The 16046-nt window shown below is 39.9% G+C and overlaps 1 protein-coding gene across 1 annotated transcript; it reads right to left on the reverse strand.

Annotated features, from left to right (window-relative positions):
* Positions 1–13167: 13167 nt before the first annotated feature.
* LOC121476169 (olfactory receptor 52B4-like) lies at positions 13168–14127 on the reverse strand. Its single transcript, XM_041729900.1, has one exon. It carries the CDS (start codon positions 14125–14127, stop codon positions 13168–13170), a length of 960 nt encoding a protein of 319 aa, XP_041585834.1.
* Positions 14128–16046: the final 1919 nt, after the last annotated feature.

Raw genomic sequence — 16046 nt, forward strand, 5'->3', positions numbered from 1 at the left:
TATAAATAATAGTGAAAGGAAATAGAAGGGAAGGGAGAAGAAATGGGTAGGAAACATCAGAAAAGGAGACAGAACATAAAGACTCCTAACTCTGGGAAACGAACTAGGGGTGATGGAAGGGGAGGAGGGCAGGGGGTGGGGGTGAATGGGTGACGGGCACTGAGGGGGGCACTTGATGGGATGAGCACTGGGTGTTATTCTGTATGTTGGCAAATTGAACACCAATAAAAAATAAATTTATTAGGGATCCCTGGGTGACGCAGTGGTTTGGCGCTTGCCTTTGGCCCAGGGCGCAATCCTGGAGACCCGGGATCGAATCCCACATCAGGCTCCCGGTGCATGGAGCCTGCTTCTCCCTCTGCCTATGTCTCTGCCTCTCTCTCTCTCTCTCTCTCTCTCTCTCTCTCTCTGTGACTATCATAAATAAATAAAAATTTAAAAAATTTTTAAAAAAATAAAAATTAAAAAATAAATTTATTATTAAAAAAATAAAAAATAAATAAAAACTTAAAAAGAGGGGGGTGCCAGGGCAAGATGGCAGAGGAGTAGGATCCCCAAGTCACCTGTCCCTACCAACTTACCTAGATAAATTTCAAATCATCCTGAAAACATACAAATTCAACATGACATTTAAAGAGAGAACAGCTGGAACACAACAGAGAGAAGAGTTTGCACTTCTAACAAGTACAACTCGTTTTTACCCACTCTGCAATGAGCAAAATGACTAGAAAGAACTCACAACAAAAGAAAGAATCAGGAGGCAGGGTAAGATGGCAGAGGAGTAGGGTCCCCAAGTCACCTGTCCCCACCAAATTACCTAGATAATTTCAAATCATCCTGAAAACCTACGAATTCAGCTTGAGATTAAAGAGAGAACAGCTGGAACGCTACAGTGAGAAGAGTTTGCGCTTCTATCAAGGTAGGAAGACGGGGAAAAAGAAATAAAGAAACAAAAGGCATCCAAGGGGGAGGGGCCCCGCGAGGAGCCAGGCTGAGGCCGGGGCGAGTGTCCCCAGGAAAGGAGAGCCCCGTCCCGGAGAAGCAGGAGCTGCACCAACCTTCCCCGGCGGAAAGGCGCCCGCAGGGAGTTAGAGCAGGACCCCAGGAGGGCGGGGATGCCCTCGGGCTCCCTGGGACACTAACAGACACCTGCGCCCCGGAGAGAGCGCCACACCCCTCGGCTGAGCTCCCTAAAGGGCTGCAGAGCATGCCCAGAAAGGCCCCAGGAACAGCTCGGCGGTGGCTCCGGCAGAGGCGCCACTCGAAGGGAGCTGCGCGGCCGCGGAGTGCGATTCCAGCGGGGCAGGCCGGGAAGCCCAGGGCCCGGGGGACATAGCCCAGGACCCAGCACTCCCCCCAGGACAGGCAGAGGCCGGGAGGACACATGACAGTGAGGACGCTCCTGCCACCTGACCGCCGGAGCTGTGCAGATCGCCCCCCACCCACCCCGCGCCCCGGGAGCATCGAGGCCCCTGCGGACTGGGAGCTGTGGTAGTTACTGAGGGAGATGACTCCAGGGCTGGAGAGCTGGCCGCCGCCACTCTTGTTGTTCCTCCTGGGGCCTCGAAGGATAAACAACTCACACTGAGCTTGACAGGGCCTCACAGGGTAAACAGGATACACAACTCCCACTGAGCCGTGTACCAGAGAAGGCTGAGCAGCTCACCCAAGTGCTGACACCTGAGAATCAGCGCAGCAGACCCTGGCCCCAGAATACCAGCTAGAGGGACAGGGGAAAAACAAATATTGACCAAGCAGCAATGGAAAGCTCAAGGGGAAGTCGAGGGATTTACAACATATAGAATCAGAGGATTCTCCCTCTTATTTTTTGTTTTCTGTTTGCTTCACACACACCCTTTTTTTTTTCTTTTCTTCTCTTATGTGTTTTTTTCTTTTTGCCTTCTTCTTTTATTTTCCTTTTCTTTTTCTTTTCTTCTTTCTCTTCTCTCTTTTTCTCCTTTTTCTAATACAACTTGTTTCTGGCCACTCTGCACTGAGCAAAATGACTAGAAGGAAAACTTCACCTCAAAAGAAAGAATCAGACACAGTCCTCTCTCCCACAGAGTTACAAATTTTGGATTACAATTCAATGACAGAAAGCCAATTCACAAGCACAATTATAAAGCTACTGGTGTCTCTAGAAAAAAGCATAAAGGACTGGAGAGACGTCATGACTTCAGAATTTACATCTAATCAGGCAGAAGTTAAAAATCAATTAAATGAGATGCAATCCAAACTAGAAGTCCTAACGACAACTAGGGTTAATGAGGTAGAAGAACGAGTGAGTGATGAAGAACACAAGTTGATAGCAAAGAGGGAAACTGAGAAAAAAAGAAAAAAACAATTAAAAGATCATGAGGATAGATTAAGGAAAATAAATGACAGCCTCAGGAAGAAAAATCTACGTTTAATTGTAGTTCCCAAGGGCGCCGACAGGGACAGAGGACCAGAAAGTGTATTTGAACAAGTCATAGCTGAAAACGTCCTTATCTGGGACGGGAAACAGGCATTCAGATCCAGGAAATAGAGAGATCCTCCCCCTAAAATCAATAAAAACTGCTTAACACCTTGACATTTAATAGTGAAGCTTGCAAATGCCAAAGATAAAGAGAAAATCCTAAAAGCCGCAAAAGACAAGAAATCTCTAAATTTTATGGGGAGAAATATTAGATTAACATCAGACCTATCCACAGAGACCTGGCAGGCCAGAAAGGACTGGCAGGATATATTCAGGGTCCTAAATGAGAAGAACCTGCAGCCAAAAATACTTTATCCAGCAGGGCTCTCATTCAGAAAAGAAGGAGAGATAAAGAACTTCCAAGATGGGCAGGAACTGAAAGAATATGTGACCACCAAACCAGTTCTCCAAGAAATACTAAGGGGAACTCTATAATAGAAAGAGAAAGTCCAATGGAACAATCCACAAAAACAGGGACTGAATAGGTATCATGATGACACTAAATTCATATATTTCAATATGAACTCTGAACTTGAATGGGCTTGATGACCCCATCAAAAGGTGAGGGTGTCAGACTGGATAAAAAAGCAGGACCCATCTATTTGCTGTCTACAAGAGACTCATTTTAGACAGAAGGACACCTACAGCCTGAAAATAAAAGGTTGGAGAACCATGGACCATTCAAATGGTCCTCAAAGAAAAGCAGGGGTAGCCATCCTTATATCAGGTAAACTAAAGTTTATCCCAAAGACTGTAGTGAGAGATGAAGAGGGACACTATATCATACTTAAAGGATCTAGCCAACAAGAGGACTTAACAATCATCAATATATATGCCCCAAATGTGGGAGCTGCCAAGTATATCAATCAATTAATAACCAAATTAAGACATGCTTTGATAATAATACACTTATACTTGGTGACTTCAATGTCGTGCTTTCTACAATTGACAGGGATTCTAAGCACAACATCTCCAAAGAAATGAGAGCTTTAAAAAGTACCCTGGACCAGATGGATTTCACAGATATCTACAGAACTTTACATCCAAACTCAACTTAATACACATTCTTCTCAAGTGCACATGGAACTTTCTCCAGAATAGACCACATACTGGGTCACAAATCGGGTCTGAACTGATACCAAAAGATTGGGATAGTCCCTGTATATTCTCAGACCATAATGCCTTGAAATTAGAACTTAATCACAACAAGAAGTTTGGAAGGACCACAAACACGTGGAGGTTAAGGACCATCCTGCTAAAAGATGAAAAGGTCAACCAGGAAATTAAGGAAGAATTAAAAAGATTCATGGAAACTAATGAGAATGAAGATACAACCATTGAAAATCTTTGGGATGCAGCAAAAGCAGTCCTGAGGGGGAAATACATCGCAACACAAGCATCCATTCAAAAACTGGAAAGAACTCAAATACAAAAGCTCACCTTACACATAAAGGAGCTAGAGAAAAAGCAGCAAATAAACCCCACCCCCAGCAGAAGACGAGAGTTAATTAAATTCGAGCAGAAATAAATGAAATCGAGACCAAAAGAACTGTGGAACAGATCAACAGAACCAGGAGTTGGTTCTTTGAAAGAATTAATAAGATAGATAAACCATTAGCCAACCTTATTAAAAAGAAGAGAGAGAAGACTCAAATTAATAAAATCATGAATGAGAAAGGAGAGATCACTACCAACACCAAGGAAATACAAACGATTTTAAAAACATATTATGAACAGCTGTACGCCAATAAATTAGGAAATCTAGAAGAAATGGACGCATTCCTGGAAAGCCACAAACTACCAAAACTGGAGCAGGAAGAAATAGAAAACCTGAACAGGCCAAATACCAGGGAGGAAATTGAAGCAGTCATCAAAAACCTCCCAAGACACAAGAGTCCAGGGCCAGATGGCTTCCCAGGGGAATTCTATCAAACGTTTAAAGAAGAAATCACACCGATTCTACTAAAGCTGTTTGGAAAGATAGAAAGAGATGGAGTACTTCCAAATTCGTTCTATGAGGCCAGCATCACCTTATTTCCAAACCAGACAAAGACCCCACCAAAAAGGAGAATTACAGGCCAATATCCCTGATGAACATGGATGCAAAAATTCTCAACAGGATACTAGCCAATAGGATCCAACAACACATTAAGAAAATTATTCACCATGACCAAGTAGGATTTATCCCCGGGACACAAGGCTGGTTCAACACTCGTAAAACCATCAGTGTGATTCATCATATCAGCAAGAGAAAAACCAAGAACCATATGATAACTCTCATTAGATGCAGAGAAAGCATTTGACAAAATACAGCATCCATTCCTGATCAAAACTCTTCAGAGTGTAGGGATAGAGGGAACATTCCTCAACATCTTAAAAGCCATCTATGAAAAGCCCACAGCAAATATCATTCTCAATGGGGAAGCACTGGGAGCCTTTCCCCTAAGATCAGGAACAAGACAGGGATGTCCACTCTCACCACTGCTGTTCAACATAGTACTGGAAGTCCTCGCCTCAGCAATCAGACAACAAAAAGACATTAAAGGCATTCAAATTGGCAAAGAAGAAGTCAAACTCTCCCTCTTCGCCGATGACATGATACTCTACATAGAAAACCCAAAAGCCTCCACCCCAAGATTGCTAGAACTCATACAGCAATTTGGTAGCGTGGCAGGATACAAAATCAATGCCCAGGAATCAATGGCATTTCCAAACACTAACAATGAGACTGAAGAAAGAGAAATTAAGGAGTCAATCCCATTTACAATTGCACCCAAAAGCATAAGATACCTAGGAATAAACCTAACCAAAGAGGTAAGGCATCTATACCCTAAAAACTACAGCACAGTTCTGAAAGAAACTGAGGAAGACACAAAGAGATGTAAAAATATTCCATGCTCATGGATTGGCAGAAATAATATTGTGAAAAAGTCAATGTTACCCAGGGCAAATTACACGTTTAATGCAATCCCTATCAAAATACCATGGACTTTCTTCAGAGAGTTAGAACAAATTATTTTAAGATTTGTGTGGAATCAGAAAAGACCCCGAATAGCCAGGGGAATTTTAAAAAAGAAAACCATAGCTGGGGGCATCACAATGCCAGATTTCAGGTTGTACTACAAAGCTGTGGTCATCAAGACACTGTGGTACTGGCACAAAAACAGACACATAGATCAATGGAACAGATTAGAGAATCCAGAAGTGGACCCTGAACTGTATGGTCAACTAATATTTGATAAAGGAGGAAAGACTATCCACTGGAAGAAAGACAGTCTCTTCAATAAATGATGTTGGGAAAATTGGACATCCACATGCAGAAGAATGAAACTGGACGACTCTCTTTCACCATACACAAAGATCAACTCAAAATGGAGGAAAGATCTAAATGTGAGACAAGAGTCCATCAAAATCCTAGAGGAGAACACAGGCAACACCCATTTTGAACTCGGCCACAGTAACTTCTTGCAAGATATATCCACAAAGGCAAAAGAAACAAAAGCAAAAATGAACTATTGGGACTTCATCAAGATAAGAAGCTTTTGCACAGCAAAGGATACAGTCAACAAAACTAAAAGACAACCTACAGAATGGGAGAAGATATTTGCAAGAATATCTGACATATCAGATAAAGGGCTAGTTTCCAACATCTGTAAAGAACTTATTAAACTCAACACCAAAGAAACAAACAATCCAATCATGAAATGGGCAAAAGACATGAAGAGAAATCTCACAGAGGAAGACATGGACATGGCCAAAATGCACATGAGAAAATACTCTGCATCACTGGCCATCAGGGAAATACAAATCAAAACCACAATGAGATACCACCTCACACCAGTGAAAATTGGGAAAATTAACAAGGCAGGAAACAACAAATGTTGGAGAGGATGCAGAGAAAAGGGAACCCTCTTACACTGTTGGTGGGAATGTGAACTTGTGCAGCCACTCAGGAAAACTGTGTGGAGGTTCCTCAAAGAGTTAAGGGTAGGCCTGCCCTACGACCCAGCAATTGCACTGTTGGGGATTTACCCCAAAGATTCAGATGCAATGAAACGCCGGGACACCTGCACCCGTTTCTAGCAGCAATGTCCACAATAGCCAAACTGTGGAAGGAGCCTCGGTGTCCATCGAAAGATGAATGGATAAAGAAGATGTGGTTTATGTATACAATGGAATATTACTCAGCCATTAGAAACGACAAATACCCACCATTTGCTTCAACGTGGATGGAACTGGAGGGTATTATGCTGAGTGAAGTAAGTCAATCGGAGAAGGACAAACAGTGTATGTTCTCATTCATTTGGGGAATATGAATAATAGTGAAAGGGAATATAAAGGAAGGGAGAAGAAATGTGTGGGAAATATCAGAAAGGGAGACAGAACATAAAGACTCCTAACTCTGGGAAATGAACTAGGGGTGGTGGAAGGGGAGGAGGGCGGGGGTGGGGGGGATGGGTGACGGGCACTGAGGGGGGCACTTGACAGGATGAGCACTGGGTGTTTTTCTGTATGTTGGTAAATTTAACACCAATAAAAATTAATTTATTAAAAAAAAACAAAGATCTCAGTGACCTTGAAGTTTATTGATAGAATTATTTTTAAGAATAAATACAGGTCTTTCTTAACACTGGACAGAATGAAGTTACTTTGAAGGAAGGATAAAAAGAACAGAATCTTCAGTAAAGATGACAGTATTACAGAGATAAATCAATGTAAGTTGGCTAAGGCAATGATGTCTTAGTTGATAAAATGAAGGAAGAAAAGGAGCATTCAGTCCTATGTAAATAGGGGTGTACTGGGGAATGGCATGATTCTGTATGTCAAGTTCACAGAGAAATTTTTTAAGGGTAAATTTTAAAATCCACTTTTCTGCTTCTAGGTCTCTGACTTGGCCAGTATAAAGATGGTTTGTTCCCTTTATCTATATACTGGTAGGAGAAAACTACAATAATGATATGAATTTAAATATTCTCATTTCTCAAAATCGAAATACTTTGTCATATCAGATTACCACAGTACTTGGAGATGTCCACTACAGAATGATATACTGCCATCCCCTTAGGCCCCATTGAAAGGAATTAAATAGTAGAGATTTCACACCAAATATTTAAAGGTAAAGAAGCTAAGGCAGAAGTTAAAAACTTATCTACTGTTTACTATCATACATATTCAAGATCCTGTTTATATTTTTTAGTTCTATCACAGCCATATGATAAAGGAATAATCAAGGAATTTAGAAATTATTGTACCCCTCTCTTTTTACAAAACTACATATTCTAAATTTTTTCCAGCATCATTGTGGTGCAATTGACAGTAAAACTGTGTACATCTAAGGTTTACAATATATATGTATATTTTGTGAAATGATTACCACATTCAGCCTGATTGACAGATTCTCACATAGTTATCTTTTGTGTATGTGTAGTAAGAACACTTAATATCAATTCTCAGCAAGTATACAATAATGAATTAACTATAGTCATCATATTGTACATTAGATCTCCAAATTCATAACTGAAAGTGTGTAATCTTCAGCCAACACCTATCCCCTCCCCACCCCAGTCCCTGTGCCCCTGGCAAACCACCATTCTACTCTCTGCTTTCTGTAAGTCTGTCTTTTTTACATTACACATATAAATGATCATATAGTATTTCTTTTTCTGTGTCTGTCTTATTTCATTTAGTATAACATCCTTTAGGTTCATCCTTGTTACAAATGACAGAATTTTCTCCTTTTTATTAGTTTAATAATATTCCACTGTATATATGTACCATTTTTTCCAGCTTTATTAAGATATAATTGATATACAACATTTTATAAGTTTAAGGTATACAACATAATGATTTAATACATCTATATTGCAAAATGATTACCACAGTTAAGGTTAGTTAACTCATACAACCACTTTACATAGTTAAATATTTCTGCATGTGTTAACTTTAAGATCTACTCTCTTAGAGGCCTTCAAACATACAATACATTATTGACTATAGTAGTCACCAGGCATGTACATTATATTCCCAGAACTTATTTCTCTTACACCTGGAAGTTGTACACTTTTACTTCCTTCACCAATTTCTCCCATACCCCACTACTCACCTCTGGCAAACATCAATCTGTTCTATGAGTTTGGTTTACTTTTAGATTCCATATATAAGTGAGATCATACAATATTTGTCTTTTTCTGACTTATTTTACTCAACAAAATGCCCTCAAGATTCATCCATGTTGTCATAAATGGTACAAATTTCCTTTTGTGACTGAATAGTATTCCATTGTGTGTGTGTGTGTGTGTGTGTGTGTATCACATTTTCTTTACCATTTTCTTTGTGGACAAATAGGTTGTTTCCATGTCTTGGCTATAGTAAATAATGCTCCGATGAACATGAGGGAGTGCAATTATCTCTTTGAGTGATTTCATTTCCTTCATATATATTCCATGCAGAAGTGGAATTTCTGGGTTATATAGCAGTTCTAGTTTTCATTTCTTGAAGAACCCCATGATGTTTTCCTTAACGGCTCTACCAATTTACATTCTCACCAACAGTGGAAAGGGTTCCTTTTCTCCACATCCTTCCTCACCAACACATGTTATCTCTTGTCTTTTTTATAGCAGCCATGCTAAAAGGCATGGGGTGATCTCATTGTGATTTTAATTTGCATTTCTCTGATAATTAGTGATGTTGAGAATTTTTTCATGTACCTATTGGCCATTTGTATGTCTTCTATGGAAAAAAATGTCTTTTCAGGTCATTTGCCCATATTTTAATCGGGTTATTCTTTTGCCATTGAGTTTTGTTATTGAGTTGTGTGGGTTCCTGGAAGAAAGACAGTCTCTTCAATAAATGATGTTGGGAAAATTGGACATCCACATGCAGAAGAATGAAACTGGACGACTCTCTTTCACCATACACAAAGATCAACTCAAAATGGAGGAAAGATCTAAATGTGAGACAAGAGTCCATCAAAATCCTAGAGGAGAACACAGGCAACACCCATTTTGAACTCGGCCACAGTAACTTCTTGCAAGATACATCCACAAAGGCAAAAGAAACAAAAGCAAAAATGAACTATTGGGACTTCATCAAGATAAGAAGCTTTTGCACAGCAAAGGATACAGTCAACAAAACTAAAAGACAACCTACAGAATGGGAGAAGATATTTGCAAGAATATCTGACATATCAGATAAAGGGCTAGTTTCCAACATCTGTAAAGAACTTATTAAACTCAACACCAAAGAAACAAACAATCCAATCATGAAATGGGCAAAAGACATGAAGAGAAATCTCACAGAGGAAGACATGGACATGGCCAAAATGCACATGAGAAAATACTCTGCATCACTGGCCATCAGGGAAATACAAATCAAAACCACAATGAGATACCACCTCACACCAGTGAAAATTGGGAAAATTAACAAGGCAGGAAACAACAAATGTTGGAGAGGATGCGGAGAAAAGGGAACCCTCTTACACTGTTGGTGGGAATGTGAACTTGTGCAGCCACTCAGGAAAACTGTGTGGAGGTTCCTCAAAGAGTTAAGGGTAGGCCTGCCCTACGACCCAGCAATTGCACTGTTGGGGATTTACCCCAAAGATTCAGATGCAATGAAACGCCGGGACACCTGCACCCGTTTCTAGCAGCAATGTCCACAATAGCCAAACTGTGGAAGGAGCCTCGGTGTCCATCGAAAGATGAATGGATAAAGAAGATGTGGTTTATGTATACAATGGAATATTACTCAGCCATTAGAAACGACAAATACCCACCATTTGCTTCAACGTGGATGGAACTGGAGGGTATTATGCTGAGTGAAGTAAGTCAATCGGAGAAGGACAAACAGTGTATGTTCTCATTCATTTGGGGAATATGAATAATAGTGAAAGGGAATATAAAGGAAGGGAGAAGAAATGTGTGGGAAATATCAGAAAGGGAGACAGAACATAAAGACTCCTAACTCGGGGAAATGAACTAGGGGTGGTGGAAGGGGAGGAGGGCGGGGGGTGGGGGGGATGGGTGACGGGCACTGAGGGGGGCACTTGACAGGATGAGCACTGGGTGTTTTTCTGTATGTTGGTAAATTGAACACCAATAAAAATTAATTTATTAAAAAAAAACAAAGATCTCAGTGACCTTGAAGTTTATTGATAGAATTATTTTTAAGAATAAATACAGGTCTTTCTTAACACTGGACAGAATGAAGTTACTTTGAAGGAAGGATAAAAAGAACAGAATCTTCAGTAAAGATGACAGTATTACAGAGATAAATCAATGTAAGTTGGCTAAGGCAATGATGTCTTAGTTGATAAAATGAAGGAAGAAAAGGAGCATTCAGTCCTATGTAAATAGGGGTGTACTGGGGAATGGCATGATTCTGTATGTCAAGTTCACAGAGAAATTTTTTAAGGGTAAATTTTAAAATCCACTTTTCTGCTTCTAGGTCTCTGACTTGGCCAGTATAAAGATGGTTTGTTCCCTTTATCTATATACTGGTAGGAGAAAACTACAATAATGATATGAATTTAAATATTCTCATTTCTCAAAATCGAAATACTTTGTCATATCAGATTACCACAGTACTTGGAGATGTCCACTACAGAATGATATACTGCCATCCCCTTAGGCCCCATTGAAAGGAATTAAATAGTAGAGATTTCACACCAAATATTTAAAGATAAAGAAGCTAAGGCAGAAGTTAAAAACTTATCTACTGTTTACTATCATACATATTCAAGATCCTGTTTATATTTTTTAGTTCTATCACAGCCATATGATAAAGGAATAATCAAGGAATTTAGAAATTATTGTACCCCTCTCTTTTTACAAAACTACATATTCTAAATTTTTTCCAGCATCATTGTGGTGCAATTGACAGTAAAACTGTGTACATCTAAGGTTTACAATATATATGTATATTTTGTGAAATGATTACCACATTCAGCCTGATTGACAGATTCTCACATAGTTATCTTTTGTGTATGTGTAGTAAGAACACTTAATATCAATTCTCAGCAAGTATACAATAATGAATTAACTATAGTCATCATATTGTACATTAGATCTCCAAATTCATAACTGAAAGTGTGTAATCTTCAGCCAACACCTATCCCCTCCCCACCCCAGTCCCTGTGCCCCTGGCAAACCACCATTCTACTCTCTGCTTTCTGTAAGTCTGTCTTTTTTACATTACACATATAAATGATCATATAGTATTTCTTTTTCTGTGTCTGTCTTATTTCATTTAGTATAACATCCTTTAGGTTCATCCTTGTTACAAATGACAGAATTTTCTCCTTTTTATTAGTTTAATAATATTCCACTGTATATATGTACCATTTTTTCCAGCTTTATTAAGATATAATTGATATACAACATTTTATAAGTTTAAGGTATACAACATAATGATTTAATACATCTATATTGCAAAATGATTACCACAGTTAAGGTTAGTTAACTCATACAACCACTTTACATAGTTAAATATTTCTGCATGTGTTAACTTTAAGATCTACTCTCTTAGAGGCCTTCAAACATACAATACATTATTGACTATAGTAGTCACCAGGCATGTACATTATATTCCCAGAACTTATTTCTCTTACACCTGGAAGTTGTACACTTTTACTTCCTTCACCAATTTCTCCCATACCCCACTACTCACCTCTGGCAAACATCAATCTGTTCTATGAGTTTGGTTTACTTTTAGATTCCATATATAAGTGAGATCATACAATATTTGTCTTTTTCTGACTTATTTTACTCAACAAAATGCCCTCAAGATTCATCCATGTTGTCATAAATGGTACAAATTTCCTTTTGTGACTGAATAGTATTCCATTGTGTGTGTGTGTGTGTGTGTGTGTGTGTGTGTGTATCACATTTTCTTTACCATTTTCTTTGTGGACAAATAGGTTGTTTCCATGTCTTGGCTATAGTAAATAATGCTCCGATGAACATGAGGGAGTGCAATTATCTCTTTGAGTGATTTCATTTCCTTCATATATATTCCATGCAGAAGTGGAATTTCTGGGTTATATAGCAGTTCTAGTTTTCATTTCTTGAAGAACCCCATGATGTTTTCCTTAACGGCTCTACCAATTTACATTCTCACCAACAGTGGAAAGGGTTCCTTTTCTCCACATCCTTCCTCACCAACACATGTTATCTCTTGTCTTTTTTATAGCAGCCATGCTAAAAGGCATGGGGTGATCTCATTGTGATTTTAATTTGCATTTCTCTGATAATTAGTGATGTTGAGAATTTTTTCATGTACCTATTGGCCATTTGTATGTCTTCTATGGAAAAAAATGTCTTTTCAGGTCATTTGCCCATATTTTAATCGGGTTATTCTTTTGCCATTGAGTTTTGTTATTGAGTTGTGTGGGTTCCTTATATATTCTGAATATTAATCCCTTGTCAGATGCATGATTTACAAATATTTTATCCCATTCCATATGTTGTCTGCTAGTTTTGTTGATTGCTTCCTCTGGTGTGCAGAAGCTTTTTAGTTTGATGTAGACCCACGTGTATATTTTGTTTTTATTGCTTATACTTTTGGTGTGATATTCAAAAAATCTCATGCTCTTTTCCAAACACTACCGTTCTTAAGGCAACATAACAATCTATCTTTTAAAGTCATAATATATCACTTTGTTCGTAGTCCGTAGTAGTCACAGACCCTATAACGGTAAACATACCACCTTATCAGTCACACAGACTCAGCATGGTTCCACTGTGAAAAGTACTGACCACACGCTCTCGAATCTGTTTGGTCTTGACCCCATAAATGATAGGGTTCAGCATGGGAGGAGCTAACATGCAGATATTGGCCAGCAGAATGTGAGTGTGGAGAGGAACATGTTGCCCAAACCTCTGGGTAATTATTGTAAAAATGCCAGGCAAGTAGAACATGGAAATGACCCCAAGGTGGGAGCCACATGTGCCCAGGGCCTTTTGCCGGGCTCCTCGGGAAGGGAGGTGGAAGACTGCATTGAGGATGAGGGTGTAGGAAACCAAGATGAGCAAGGCATCTACCACTACAGTAGAGAGGAGAACAGACAAGCCGTACCAGACATTGACACGAATATCAGCACAAGCAAACTTGGCAACAGCCATGTGCTCGCAGTAGGTATGTGGTAGCACATTGCTATGGCAGAAAGACAGTCTCTTCACCAGGAACACATCTGGGAGTATCACAGAGAAGCTTCTCAGAACCACAGCCAAGCCAACCCTTATGATTACTGTATGACTGAGCACCATAGTATAGCGCAATGGGTCACAGATGGCCACATAGCGGTCAAATGCCATGGCCAGCAGAATCCCTGATTCAGCAATGAATGTGGCGTGGATGAAAAAGATTTGAGTAACACAGCCATCAAGAGAGATCTCCCCTGCATGGAACCAGAATATGGCCAGTGCTTTGGGCACAGTGGTAGTGGACAGGATGAGGTCGGCCACAGCTAGCATGCAGAGGAAGAGGTACATAGGTTCATGGAGACTGCGTTCAGTGATGATGATGAAGACAAGGAGGATATTCCCAAGGACAGCAACCAGGTAGGAAATAAAGAAAGGAAGAGAAATCCATGTGTGCTGGTCTTCCAGGCCAGGGATGCCCAACAGAATGAAGAATGAGTGGCTGATACTAGTGTGGTTGAGGGATGCCATACCCAGGACAAGTCACTGGGTGTTGGTGTATAAGATTTGCAGGGCACCAGGGTGGCTTAGTGGTTAAGCCTCTGCCTTTGGCTCAGGTTATGATCCCGGGGTCCTAGGATCAAGTCCACATCAGGCTCCCTTGCTGGAAGCCTGCTTCTCCCTCTGCCTATGTCTCTGCCTTTCTCCCTCTGTCTCTCATAAGTAGATTAATAATCTTTTAAAGGGATCCCTGGGTGGTGCAGTGGTTTGGCGCCTGCCTTTGGCCCAGGGCGCGATCCTGGAGACCCGGGATCGAATCCCACGTCAGGATCCCGGTGCATGGAGCCTGCTTCTCCCTCTGCCTGTGTCTCTGCCTCTCTCTCTCTCTCTCTCTCTCACTGTGTGCCTATCATGAATAAATAAAAATTTAAAAAAATAATAATAATCTTTTAAAGATTTTATCTAATTAAAAAAAAGATTTGCAGTCACCTCTTCTCTTTTGCCAAAAAAGGTGAATAGAGTTGAAGTAGGGGAGATAGGAATAGATCATTTTTCACTGGATGAGCAGTGCAAAGAATCCTAGACAGAAAGTCAGGAAACATGGGTTAAGATTTTGACATTTTATTCACTATGTGATCTCAGTAAAATTATTGCCCTGCTATGGGTCTCTCTTTTATTGCTTTAAATATAATGTTGCAAAGAAGTTGGATTAGCTGACCTTTAAGAGAATTATTCCAGTTCTAGAATGCCATAGATCTTAATCTCAGGTTGTTATAAACAGTTAAGAGCTGTGAAAAACAAATCCTGCAATTTCCACTTTGACCATCAGAATGTGATATGCATCTCAAAAAGAAACTGGTCACTGAACTGACTATAATTTATCAAGTCTCACTGAGCACCTACCATGGCTCCTGGAGGACCTACTTGGGGAAGACAATTAAGTAAAATACCTAAACGATATGGATAATGTAAAGGAAATATTAAACACAAGGAGCTGTGGAAACATGGAGAGCTTCCCAGGAGTTTGGAAAAGGTTTTATAAAGATGAGACCCTAAGTGGAATCTTGAAGAAGTAATGTTTTTTCAAAGTCATCTGAGGAGGGAATAACATGAACAAAGTCACAGAGATCCCAAAGAACATAAGAGTTTAGAAGGAAATTACAATGATTCGCAATTACCGTAGCAAACAAGGCATGGTACCAAATACAAGAAAATAATGTCATTCAGTGAGGTGGGGGCCAAATCACTGAGGACTTTGAGTGCCAGTATAAGGAAGTTAGAATTTATGTTGAAGCAGTAAAAGCCACTGAAGGATTTGTGATGAATGGCATGATGAAGTTAGTATTTTAGGTAGCTCTCTCCAGCAGCATTGTATAAAGTGGGTGCAAAGGAAGGAGACAGGTTGGAAAATGGAGGCGGATCAATTAGGAGGGTCTGTGTGCTAAAGGCTGCATGTATGTTATCTCACACTGTGGTCATTAAGATAACTACAGACATTTCTCCCATTTTACTGATAGAGGAGCAAATAGAGCTTAGAGAGTTTCAATAGTGCCGCCACCCAAGGCCACTGGCTAGTAAATGGTAGAGCTAGAATGTGGCTACCCATAGCATCCTTAGGATCACTTCATATCTGCCCTACTCCACCTTGGCCCCCCTTCATCAGATGATTATGTTTTCCTGACTCCTGGTTCAAGGAGAAAAGCAATAAAAACATCTATTTATTTTCATTCCTTTAACTTTCCCACCCTCAGTCTGCCATCCACAAATTTATTTATATTTGAATCACCTTTTCCTCCTATTCAGAGTTCAGCTGTCCATCTGTACACTGGACCACAACCTTCTCTTTAAGTACTTCTCCCCACAAATCTGTCACTCCAGTAACTTCAAATTCTCCCTTTCTGTTGGCTCCTCTCCTTCATATGAAAATATGTTCAGCTGTCTCTTCCCCC

This window comes from Vulpes lagopus, chromosome 15 (assembly GCF_018345385.1).
Source record: "Vulpes lagopus strain Blue_001 chromosome 15, ASM1834538v1, whole genome shotgun sequence".
Classification (NCBI taxonomy): Eukaryota; Metazoa; Chordata; class Mammalia; order Carnivora; family Canidae; genus Vulpes; species Vulpes lagopus.

Excerpts from the sequence above, each read along its gene's own strand:
- LOC121476169 (XM_041729900.1), bottom strand. The coding sequence starts at position 14,127 with ATGGCATCCCTCAACCACACTAGTATCAGCCACTCATTCTTCATTCTG.